The sequence below is a fragment of the Mastigoproctus giganteus genome, chromosome 4, assembly GCF_048544385.1.
Source record: "Mastigoproctus giganteus isolate SK-2022 chromosome 4, ASM4854438v1, whole genome shotgun sequence".
In the NCBI taxonomy this organism is placed as follows: domain Eukaryota; kingdom Metazoa; phylum Arthropoda; class Arachnida; order Uropygi; family Thelyphonidae; genus Mastigoproctus; species Mastigoproctus giganteus.
In genome coordinates this window covers 66,192,715-66,205,599 of record NC_143578.1, presented here as the reverse complement: position 1 = coordinate 66,205,599, position 12,885 = coordinate 66,192,715, and the positions used below count along the sequence as shown (strand labels likewise).

The 12,885-nt window shown below is 37.7% G+C and overlaps 1 protein-coding gene across 1 annotated transcript in view; it reads left to right on the top strand.

The window, feature by feature from the left end:
- Window positions 1-12,885, top strand: part of LOC150086804 (endosome/lysosome-associated apoptosis and autophagy regulator family member 2-like) — a 329,438-nt gene that overhangs the window by 278,112 nt on the left and 38,441 nt on the right. Inside the window, exon 18 of the mRNA XM_090372273.1 lies at window positions 362-548. Coding sequence (XP_090228399.1) covers window positions 362-548 — 187 coding nt within the window. The remainder of the gene's footprint in view (window positions 1-361; window positions 549-12,885) is intronic.

Genomic DNA, 12,885 nt, shown 5'->3' with positions numbered 1-12,885 from the left:
GGCAGCTCCTCTAATTATACTTTTTTTTTTTGTCTGCATGACTTTTGGCTGTGTACTGTGTATTGTTGCACTCCCTAGAGTTATTCTGATAAGTAACTTTTATTCTATCCCTTTACTCTCTCCATTCCTTATAACTTTAATCACAATACTTTTTTTTCCAGCTTATATGAGATAGTTACTTTTTATCTCCCTCATTTTTACTTTCCCCCACCCATCCTTGCTACTTGTAACTTTAATAACAACATAGCTTTTCTTCACTGCTTACCTTTGGTTATTTAGTACTAGTTACACTATAACCAAATATAGTGTATTAAGTTTTCTAATTAAAACTGACTTTTTTTTTCCTTTTTTTTTTATTAAGGCCAACAACGGCTTGTAAAACTGGTCGTACCACTACTATTACTTTAAGATGTGACAAAAATGTGAAAGGAACGGACATGATATCACCACCTCATTCATGTCCTGATGGCACCTGTGATGGCTGTAATTTTAACTTTCTTTGGCATACCCAGCATGCTTGTCGAATTTGTTCAGAATCAGACTATCAAGTAATGTCCATTATTATAATTGTTATATTTATAAATTATTCATATGTTAAATTCAACATTTTGATTTAAGAAAGAAGGTTAATTAAATCATTTGAGAAAATTTCACATAATAAATTCATTTAAACTAAGAAAACTGAAAGCATATGATGCCGTCATACAGTGGATGGCAGATTCATCATTAGTTACTGAATGTTTCATTAAGAGGGATACAAAATAACAATTAGAAAGTTTTGAAATTTGTGCTTGACTTACAGTATAGTCTCATAAATCTAGCGGTGTTAGGTTTTGAAAATGGATTTTGAAACTGAATTCCAGATTTCCAGATTTTTCAACTTAATATTGTATTGAACTGCCCATAGTAAATTGGACATGTCATTAACTATTGTAGAACAATTATGCAATGTTCTGACAGATTAGAAACCAGCGTTGCCTCTGTGGCAAATATGGCATGTTTCTCACCACAGGAAAGTTTGCCAAATGCCATTCTGTATATTACTATGGGAAGCTTTGTCTTAGATTCTGAAGTAAAGTGTTTTTTGGTATCAGTCAATTTCAGTCAGCAATATCAGTGGTTTCTTGATAGATTCCATGATACATGTCTCTCATTGGGGTGCAACCTAAACATTGCTCAGAAGGTCAGAAATACTGAGGTGCAGTGATGCAGTATCAAGAAACCACTGGGCCTCATTAATTGCAATATGACTAGTCTGGGTTCCCAGACCAGTGCAATTAATGGGAATATCTATGGTCATACTGTAAGAGGTAAAACTCTTTGGTCTTGAATTTGTCTATTTATTTTTTAAAATTTTTTATCCCATTTATATTAAAATACTAAATAAATAAATTCTTTATTGCTGATAAGTACAGGACATGTACTAGAGACAATAATACTCATCACGGCGACATGGCCAGGAGTTTTACATTATAATATTGAGATTAATTGGCAAAACATTTTTTTACCATTACATGGAAATTATTAGTTACACAAATTAAACATGTAAAAATGAAATTATAATAATGAAAATATGAGGACTGAACGTCATATGGAGGAAGTTATCCCAGTTCCACCGATGTAATCCACTCGAGGAGCATGTGACAATATATAGTAAACACCAGAGAAAATCTCTAAAAATATGTGTACTGTGGTCACAGACTACTTAAACCTGGCATTGCTAATAACTGCCATCATTCAAAACTGCATCACATAATCTTGAAAATTCAGCATATATTTCCACTTATGGCTTATAATGTGCCCCAGGAAACTTTCCCGTGGCTACTTGTTAGTCATGGGAACTGAAATGTGCCAAACTTGCAATCAAGGAATACATAAACAAGTTGCTGAAGTAATTTCTGTGATTACGCTCTAATCCTTTAGTTCAGTAAGATACATATGTTACAGAGATTGTGTCACTAACTTTCTTCCCTACATATCAGAATTTTCAAAAAATGAAATTATAGTATCAGCATCCAAGTAGTATATAGAATCACAAATTGAATATATCATAAATTGTATTTTCTAGATTATGATATATTTTGTATTTGCTCCCTCTCCCAGAGGACATTTAACCTTCTGAAATGCCAATTATGCATTAGCATTAGCATTAGCATTAGTAGAGGCATTTGATGCAAGAAAGCAAGCTTATGCAGCATCAGCCAAAAAAAAAAAAAAAAAAAAAAAAAAAGTAACATAAATAAATAAAAATAACCACTTCCACTTCACCCCTCTGTTCGTTCGAAATACCTGTCCAGCTGAGCCTTAAACTTATTTAGGCTATCAACTTCCACGACAAGGGATGGAAGTCTGTTCCACCCACCAACCACCCGCTGGCTAAAGGCAAATTTCCGCACATCTATCCTACATCTGTCTTTCCTCAATTTGAATTTATGCCCTCTCAGGTGATTTTTCTGAGCTAGAGGAAGAATCCCATCAGCATTGAGCATGCTCAAACCATTCAAGGCTTTGTACACCTCTATCAGATCACCCCGCTGGTGCCTAGTTTCCAGACACTGTAATTTGCAAAACTTAAGCCTTTCTTCGTAAGAGAACCCCTTTGTCCCATTCACCAATCTAGTTGCCCTTCTCTGTACTCGTTCCAGCAGCTCTACATCCTTCCTGAAATGAGGCCTCCAGGCCTGTATACAGTACTCTAGGTGTGGCCTGACCATTGCCTTATACAAGGGAATAATCACCTCCTTATCCCTGCTAGAAAAATTCCTATATATCATTGACAATACACCATGAGCTACTCTTGCAGCTCGTCTGCACTGCTCAGAGAACTTCATATCTGCCTGCACCACCACCCCCAGGTCCCTTTCATTCTCTACCACTGTCAGTGTAGTACCACAGAGTTGATACGTTGCTCTGGGGTTGCTGTTTCCCATATGTAGTACTTTACATTTGTCAATGTTAAACTTCATTTGCCACCTCGAAGCCCATCTGCTCAACCTTTCCAAATCCTGTTGCAGCAGCATAGTGTCAGTAGTGTCCTTGACAACCCTGCCAACCTTCGTATCGTCTGCAAACTTGGACATTAAGCCTGATATACCATCATCAATATCATTTATAAATACAGAAAACAATAAAGGCCCCAATACTGAACCCTGAGGGACTCCACTAATAACATTAGTCCACGATGAGCAGTGTCCATTGATTACCACTCTCTGTCTTCTCCCCCTCAACCACCCCTTTATCCATAGCAGCAACTTGCCTCCAATGCCACACTGCTCCAATTTGTGCAGCAGTCTTCCATGTGCAACAGTATCAAAAGCCTTTCTAAGATCCAAGTATATAATATCAAAGTTATTCCCTGCATCCAGTTCTTTTGTGACTGCATCATAGTATCCAATCAAATTGGTCAGGCAAGACTTCCCCTTACAAAACCATGCTGTGTCCTAGCTATAACTGAAGTCATGTCTAGATGATCCTGCAGTGCTTCTTTCACCAGTGCCTCCATTAATTTTCCGGGAACAGAAGTTAAACTCACAGGTCTATAATTACTTGTGTCAGCCTTTGATCCCCCTTTGTGAATTGGGGTCACATTTGCACATCTCCAGTCAATGGGTACCTCCCCTGAGTCCAAGGAAGCTCTCATAATTATGGCTAAGGGTTTGCTTACCTCCTTTGCTGCCTCCTTTAATATAACTGGATAGATCCCATCCACCCCAGGTGCCTTTCTTGTGTTTATCTTCAACAATTTCTCCTCCACTTTGCTCTCAGTTATTACAAGATTCTCTAGCTTACTGCTAGAGTTGAATACACCTCTGGCATTCCCCTCGCTGAATAACTCCTCATGTGTGAATGTCGATGCAAAATATTCATTTAGTTTGTTAGCTACCCGAGCAGGGTCATCAACAGTTGACCCATCGATCTCAAGTGGACCAATCTGATTCATCCCCTTCCTTCTAGAGTTTACATAAGTAAAGAACTCTTTGCTGTTTTTCTTCGCATCCCTTGCCAAGGATCTCTCGTAATCTGCCTTCGCCTGCCTAACCTCCTTTGTAACTTGGTTACAGATCAACTTGTATCTATCATAGGCGTCCGTGTCACGTGTTAATTTGTATGTATCCCATGCATTTTTCTTCTCTGCCATATGCCTCATTAGTTCATCTGACAACCATTTAGGCCTAAACCTTGAACAATATTTCTTAGTTGGTATGTAAAGCCTAGTAGCTTCCACGATAAGTTCTTTGAATGCTTCCCATTTTGAATTTGCTGTTGGCAATATCATCAGTTGATCCCACTGTATAGAATTTAAATACTGTCTCAGTCCATTGTAGTCGCCTTTACGAAAGCAATACCCCTTCCCTTTACCCCTAATGGTAGTTACCTCTTTGAGTAACTCCCACTTCAGCACACTTTGATCACTGCCGAAGTGGGAGTTACTCAACGCAAGTGGGGATTGAGTCAATCTGTAATTTTAAATTATTATTTTGCAGCCATTTTAAAATTTTTATTTTATTTTCTTCACTGAATACCAAAACTATATGGCTTACAAACCTAATGGCTTCTTTTAAAGCTACTAGGAAGAACCAAAGCAATGTATTGATTATTTTTGACTGTTTTGGTGCATAATGACTACAAATAAAGAGATGATATTACCAAAACCTTTATGATAGTTTTATTTAATGGTATTTAGGCTCTTATTAAGATAGGACTATTTTTTCTTTGTTTTCAAAAGTTCTGAAAAACTTTGGGGATTGGCTCAATCCTCAATATTAATGGTAAATCGACCTGCATGGTGCATGGGTTGATTTCCCATTAATATGTGTTCTTGCAGTTGTTATTATTATTATTTTTTTTCCTGATGGGGGAAGGGGGGTTTCCACCATGTGATGAATTGGTACCAAGTGCACAGGATGGTTGTTATGTCCAGCTATTATTGTTGGTTGAGGAACTCTCTGACTATCCCAGGGGTTTAGGATTATGACTTTCTGGGGTTCCTTGTAGGTGTTCTCTGGGAGGTCTATTGCTGCTAAGCTTTTGTGTAGGGTATTTGGCATCATATTGGTGGTTGACATGTTTATCAGGATAGTCATTACTTATTTCATATGTCACATCTCTTTCACATCCTGTCCTAGGTCTGTATATTTCCTGATCTTTACCTTGTAGGTTTTTTAGAGGTTGTTGGTGTTCGGCACCACTATGTCAATCAGGAAGTAGCCTTTTCCTTCTTATCAATGAAAGTTATGTCTGGTCTGTTGTGTAGGATCATCTTGTCCATTATTATGTCATGGTCCCAGTACAGCTAGTGGGTTGGATCTCTAGTATAGCCTATGGTTTGTACTTGTAATATGGTACACTTTCTTTGATGAACTGGTATCTACTTGCCAGCTTCTGATGTATTATCCTGGTGATCTAGTCATGTCTGTGAGTGAACTTCATCTGGGTGATCACTGTGCATCTTATGGGGATGTGATGGATCATTTCTAACTAGGTGGCATTGTTAAAATGTGTCACCTTCACTTGAGTTCCTTAGTGATGTATTTTATATAGTTCCTAGTGCTGATTAATTGGTCCTGGATAGTGTTCGTAAATCCTTTAGTCTCAGGCAAGTGTTCCATTCCACTCTTGAGCCACGAATTGGAAGCCATTTTATTTATGTGGTCTTAATGGAGGCCATTGTCTAAGGCTATAATGCGCCAAGTCAAGGCTGAACAGAGCGAATGTAGTTAAAGCCATAAACACCTATGCCGTCCCAATGCTAAAATACTCCTTTGATCAGAGAATGAACTAACACTGAGCTCAAGGAAATTATGAGAAAGACAAGAACAATGATGACCATGAGCAGCCAACACCACTGAAGTTGGCAGGGAAGAGACTGACCATAGCTTGGAAAGAAGGAACAGGAAGGGGCTTGACAGATCTCATCAATCAACAGAAGAAAATGATTAAGAACCTGAAGGAATACTTCTAGAAAAACACATAACCACAGTACCAGGTCATAATACCACAGTACTAATGCACCATAAAATCCTAAAACAACCAATCTGTTCAGCCTTGCTGTGAGCAGGCTTCTGAGTCTCTGATGGCATTTTTTGTTCAGACAGGCCTTGATCTATTTGTGCTGTAACTGCTGAACTTTTCTTGACCCATAATAGCCACTGCTGCTAATGCACCATTAAAATTTTAAACCAACCAACCAAATCTAACTGCTGAGCCCGCATCATCCCCAGTTATTTGTAAGTCTCTCCCTCATGATAGATTTGAGTTTGAATCTCTTTACCAGTCTGTAGCTGGTATTTTCGGCCAACTAATTTTGCCTAATGCAATCTATGGGTCTTGCATTTGTCTAGTACAATTTCCATCCCGATGTCATTGCTAAATTCTTTGGTGATATGGAATAGCTGTTGGAGTTGCTTCTCAGTTGCCCATAAAGCTTGATGTCATCTGTACATCAGGTGGGAGAGGGTGTTCAGGTTGTTCCCTCCTTCCTTTATGGTATATCTACACTTGCTATTATTCAGCGTGGTGGAAAGCAGGTAGAGTGTTAGACAGAACCACAGTGGGCTCAGAGTATCTCCCCGAAAGATTCCTCTCCTGATGGGGAACAGTCTGGTTGTGATGCTCTCGACCTTGATGATAGTATTCCATTTTTGTCACTGTTGAATTGATTTTTGTAGACCTTCAGAATCTGTTAGCCATCTATGAGGTACTGAATTGAAGGCCTTACAGTAATCAAAGTAGGCTGTTTGTGGGTTCTTGTGCTTCTTGTAGGCTTGCTACATAACTGCCACATCAGTGGTTAATTGCTTCTTGCCTCCTTTTCTCATCTGCTTGCATCCTTTTGCTGCTCAACCAATAATGTTCTGGCTCTTCAAGTGGTCTGATATCTTCTTGGTTATGCATCTGGTCAGGATCTTGGACATCATTGAGAGAGAGATTATTTGCCTTCATTTGACTGGGTTCATTGTACCTTTGTCCATAGCCTTCAGGTATGTGATTCCATGAGTAAGAAACTCTGGGTGACTTATTATTCTGAGTGATTGTCTCTGGTGACTCTTTGGTTTTCATCAAAGATTCTCAGTTTGTTTTTCTCTGATCAAAGGAAAAGTATCTTGCTGAGTGCGAGGAAATTCTGCTTAAGTATGTAAATATTCTGTTATTTTTGGTCTGGTTGCCGTGTATGTTGTCTTTCTTAAAGATGCTCTTCACTTTTCCAATCAACTTCTTACCCCTATTACCCTGTTGGTACTGGGTGAATTGGCCTATCTTGACTCTTAGTTCACCTGTCTTCTGTTGAAGCTTTCTTTCCCAAGCTGGCAGTTCCTTGATTTTTCTGTTTTCTCTGCTGCTGGTCTCTCATTTCTTTTCCATTGACCTTGGTGGCTGCTCAGCACAGGACATGGCTGTGTGGATGGCCTCCAGCGTTGCACCATGGTTGTGGTGATAATGTGGTATTATTTGCTGATTGAGGTGGTCTGTGACTTGCCACAGGATTCCATTGGGTTTCTGCCTCAGTAATTTTTGCAGTTGGGGATCGTTGTTGGGTTATTTTGTGTCGAATTCTGTTAGGGCCTTCTTCTTCTGCTTGCCTTCTATTCTGGATATCATGACCTCATATGTTTCCACTTCAGCTACTCTTGGTTGTATTTATTTTTACTCTTCCTCTTCTGGTTTAATGTTGTCAATGTTCTTTATAGTACCCTCACATCCTGCTTGATTTTTTCCAAGATTTCAGGAGCAGTTAGGTCCTTGTCTGGTCTGCTATTTGCTGTTTGGTGACGTGAACAGTTGGGAATCATTCCAACCACTTGGTATGTAGTCTCTTCCTGTACATTGTCATATCAATCTCTAGTTTGATTACTTTGTAGTTGTTATTATTTTGTTATTTATTTATTTATTTTTTTTTTTAGGAGCATTAGCAACTAAGGCCATACTGCTCTGGAGATATGCAGAGCAATATGGCCTTTCATTCCCTGACCTTTCCGCATCCTCCATATTTGATGGTCACAGGCTTGAACCCCGGTCTAATCAAGAAGTGTATGCTACACACTGCTGCTCCTGCCCACCTGGCTACGGAGGTGTCTTACTTTGTAGTATGTTCGCATGATGAACATACTACAAAGTATGTTCATCATGTAGTCATTTCGATGCTCCACTTCATATATTTTCTTTTTCTTCTCTCCTGGATGGTCAGGAAGCACTTTCATTTGGTTGGTCCGAATGGTCTTACCCTTCCTTTGTGGTAGCCATACGAGAGATAGTACCACTTGCTCCACTGTCTTCCTCGGGAGACTGTCTCCGACTCTTTGAACTGACCTCTCTGTAAGGCCTGAGTGACTTTATCCAGTCACACTCAATGCGGTATGTTCGTTACTTCTGTTTGAGATCATCCATTTATGGAGGTTGATTTTTAGCTTGGGTACAGTGGTAATGTTAGTTCTTGGGAGCAACAACAGATAGTGCCACTATCTTCCTTTGCCATCACTTTGACCTTGGAGAAGTAGCTTCACTGAAGTTACTTTCGCAATTTTTTTTATTATTATACTTATTGTTATTATTATTATATTTTATGACTATTATTATATTTTATTACTATACCAGTGTGGTGGAGACACGTTTTCTCCTGCCAAGGCAGAACTCAAACCTGGTTCCTTCATGCAGGCAGCCCAGTAGCATAAACACTGGGCCATCGCACTCCTTTTATTATTATTATTATTATTATTATTATTATTATTATTCAAATTTTTTTTTTTTTTTTTTCAGATAATTGTGTCATCAGTGTGTGTGTCAACAATCTTGATTCCTTCTGTTACACCTGTGGAAATTTTACACTACAAAATTAGAAAAAAAGAACTGCTGACTTTTACAAGAAAGAATATCATGCTTATTTTGGTGATAGAATTGGTAACCAAGACAAATCATGAGCTCATACCTGCCATCTGTGTGTTGAAAATATGAGAACATGGGTTAATGGAAGATTAAAAATCCCTTGAACCCAGAAATCACACATTGGACTGCTAGTTTTGCTTGTGCAGTATTACAGGATACAGCACCAATAAGAAAGCTGCAATGCAATATCAAAATTTGCTAATCAGTTATTCATCATGTCCCTAAGTGGAAATGTTACTGATTTCAGCTAAACCTCAAACCTTTAATACTACTAGCCAAGACTTTGACTGAAGTATGCATATTAAATTTGAAAGTACCAGTTCATATTGAAGCTGTGTTCAAGGAGATATAACAATTTAACACACAAGCTGAATGAATAATCTGGTACAGGTGTAGATCAACCAGAGCATTCAGCACAGTTCTGAGACTGTGGGTTAAGCAAAAAGATTCTGTTGATCCTTCTCATTTCATTTTCTTAATTCATTCCCTTCTACTCTAAAGTGGGGAGGGATCTCTTTGTGCTCTGGATTGATGAATTATTCAATGCACTGGATGTTACATAATAATTCAGCAGAATAGAGCCTCTTCACTGGCAGCTCATTGATGATCTTATAAGTAGTTCTGATGCACGACTGGAACATTATTCTCAATTATAGGCATCTCTTCTGTACATTTAAAGGATTCTTATGAAATTGTCTGTGAAATTCTTGTTATAAAAGGTGAAATATTGTGATCACAAGTAGATAGTTTGTGGTGATTTGAAAGGGCTAACCACTTCTTGGACAGCAGTTAAATTGTACAAAATTCCCTTGCCTTCTGGCTGAATGGGACAGCAGAGTTAAGGTTGATATTGGATTGAAAAGATGGGACCAAAAAAACTATCTTACACTGAGCACAAAAATTAGTATTCATTGAGTCACTTGTCAATCTTTTAATGATGACAAGTATAGGACTATAGAAACAGTTTGTTATGGCCATATGTAAAGAGAGAGAGGCTGTTTTTGGTATATCATTTCAAATTTCTTGAGATAAATGGTGTTAAACTGTAAAATATAGTGATGGGTATAATTTGAAGTCATAATTGGTTATAATGTTTTCTTAATGAATTATGTGCAGTTTAGGTTATTTTGAAATTGACAAGGGAAAAACTGAAAGAAAAAAAAAAACTACGGTGGAAAGATTCAATTCAAGGTTATCAAAAGTAGAGATAAAATGATGTTACCATTTGGCTAATAGTTCCATTTATATGTAGTTCTGTTTGGTCATTATTGTTGTTGATTTCATAATCAACTAATTTGCATATAATCAATCCTTGAAATAATCAGTTATTACTTTCTTACCTACTTTATCTGTTTGTCCTGTTTAGGGGTCAGCAACATGGATGGAATGCTTCCACTTAGTATGGTTGGCACAGTCTGCTGGAGTGAGCCTGAGTTTCTGCATATCTTGCTGCACTCTGCTCTCGATTGTCATCTTCAGCCTGCCTCTCCTCCTTCGACCTGGAACTTGGCAGCTAAGTACATGCTTGGTAATGTGGGTAAACTTGTGGTGCTGGACATGCTCCCACCATCTAAAGCTGTTCTGCCTTCTGTCTCTCAGGGTTATTCCCAAACTCCATCTTAGCATTCTCATTTCTGCTGACATTAAAGCTTGTTCCTTTCTTCTGACAGCCCAGCATTCCGAGCCATATAACATACATGACCTTACCACCTCTTTGTAAATTTTTGATTACAGTTTAGTTGGTATCTTCTTGTCTTGAAATAATCAGTATTAGTCATTTGATTATGCCCATCACTAGTTGAACAGTAGAAGAACAAGTTTTATTAGCCTATTTTTAACTTGGTTTTTCAATGCTTGCCACCTGATATCAAGAAGCAGTCCTTAGTATTGATATTTCTCAGCATGATATAGCAGCCAGGGGAGTGAGTTATTTACTCACAATACTAGTTGCCATCTGGTCAGCTGCTGTTTTTTTTTTTTCCTAAGCACAGTAGCTTTTATCACTAGTGCTTCATTAGTCAGTTGTTACTACTATACAGCATACATGGATAGCTAAAACTTGATGTATTTAATGGTTACAGTTATATAGTCTATATTACATCTATATTCCATTATCCCTTTATATGCCAGTTTTCCCTTTAGTTCTTGACAAGACAGATAAATGACAGTTGAAATGAGTTTTTCTGCAATAAATATTAGGCCATTGTAAAATTTATAATTTGAAGGAAATTTTAGACTTTATGATAGTCTAATATTTGTTTCTAGCTTCACTTCCAGACTGCTCCCCCATCCATGCCAGTTCTTGAGGTACATACTTTGTTTCAGATGTACTGCAATAATTGCTCATATGGGAAATTTCTCAGTGCTGACTTGTGTTACTTTGTATTAGAATTAAGTGATACTTGGTTTACCAGTGTCTGATTAAAGCACAGGCTAGTAGGGCCCTTGCCCAGGGCACCATTCTTTAAGGGGTGCCAAAAACAGAAAAACAATGAGGCGAGAAATATATATATATCCTTAGTAAAGAAGGCGCCGAAATACCTTTCTGCCCGAGGTGCAGAAATACCTTATTATTATTATTATTATTAGCTATATGGTGCAAGGAAGCCTGAGGCTTATGCTGCACCAGCATAAGCCTCAGGCTTTTTTTATTTTGGCTGGTGCAGCCAAAATAAAAAAAATTCCGGGTTACCCTGAGAGAGAGAGAGAGGGAGTCAAAAGTAGAAGGGAATCACCAAGGAAGAGAAGAATGATGATATCCAGCTCAGGACCCTGGGTGTGCCAAGCCCATACTCACCAGATGTGAGCCCCTGGGTTAAAAACTATCATGGCAGGGGTGGGATTTTGGTCCAGCTCTGTGGTTTACTACTGCTGCATTATGTCTTGTCATACTTATACAGTATTAGTATTCATTAACCTAAAATGGCTTATATTGAAGTCTGAAGCCATCTGAAGTTATTAATTTTGCTGTAGTTCAGGTTTTATATATTATGTATTGTTTTACATGCCATACTATTTGTGACACAATTAATAAGAACTCTAGTTGGAAGGTGGTTTTTTTTTTTTTTTTTTTTTGCAACCTCTTCAGATAGAGTTCTCTAGAATGATGGATAAAACACAAAAACAATCATCAATCGAGATATGCAGTTTTTTCATAGTCTTTTCAGTGTGGTGGAATGATGCATTTGAAGAATATAAAAGAGAAAAGTTGAAAAGTATGATACCTGAGGAAAGGTAAGGTAAGGCAGTCGTATTATTTCGTTGGGCTGTTGCTCAATTGTGTAATTCAAGATGGCACAGCTATTTTCCACACACTGAAAAATATAAAATCTTCAGATAAAGAAGCTTTGTGATTGTACTGTGATGTTTCAGTATTTTTATTTGTTATGATAACCTTAAATACAAAAGGTTAATAAACTTATGATACTGTTAGAACTATGGATAGTAAAGTTTTGAGAGCATACAAGGAAGTTAGTTGCAGTAGCTTCATAAATTTTCAAAAGCATGCCAGTATATGGAAGAAGAAGAACATTTTAGAAAATAGAAGTAGAAGGGGATAAATGAAAGAAATTTTGTTCATCTCTTCCACAAAGAAGCAAATGGAAGAATTATAGATGCTAGTTAAGAAGAAATGCATGCAGCATTCAGTAGAAATTAAAAACCTGTGTGATAAGGAGTGGTACGAACCAATAAGAAATAGACTGTTAATTGATCTACTTTCCCTTTGTGCAGATGAGATTTCAGGCAAGTTTTAGGGAAACTATCCATTGTAACAACAGTATTCTAAATTAAGTTGAATTTAGGACAAATTAACCAACCAGTAAGCATACTAGTGTAGTATGTATATTAACCATGAGTTAGGCATGTGGGGTCAATGAGACCGAGACCTTGACATTATTTCAGCAATTCATGCATCTACCATGTCCACACAACTGAAACTTCTTAGAGCTGTTTTTGTAAATGTTTTCTCTGATTTCTCCACTGAAAATTCCAGAAATCTGTTAA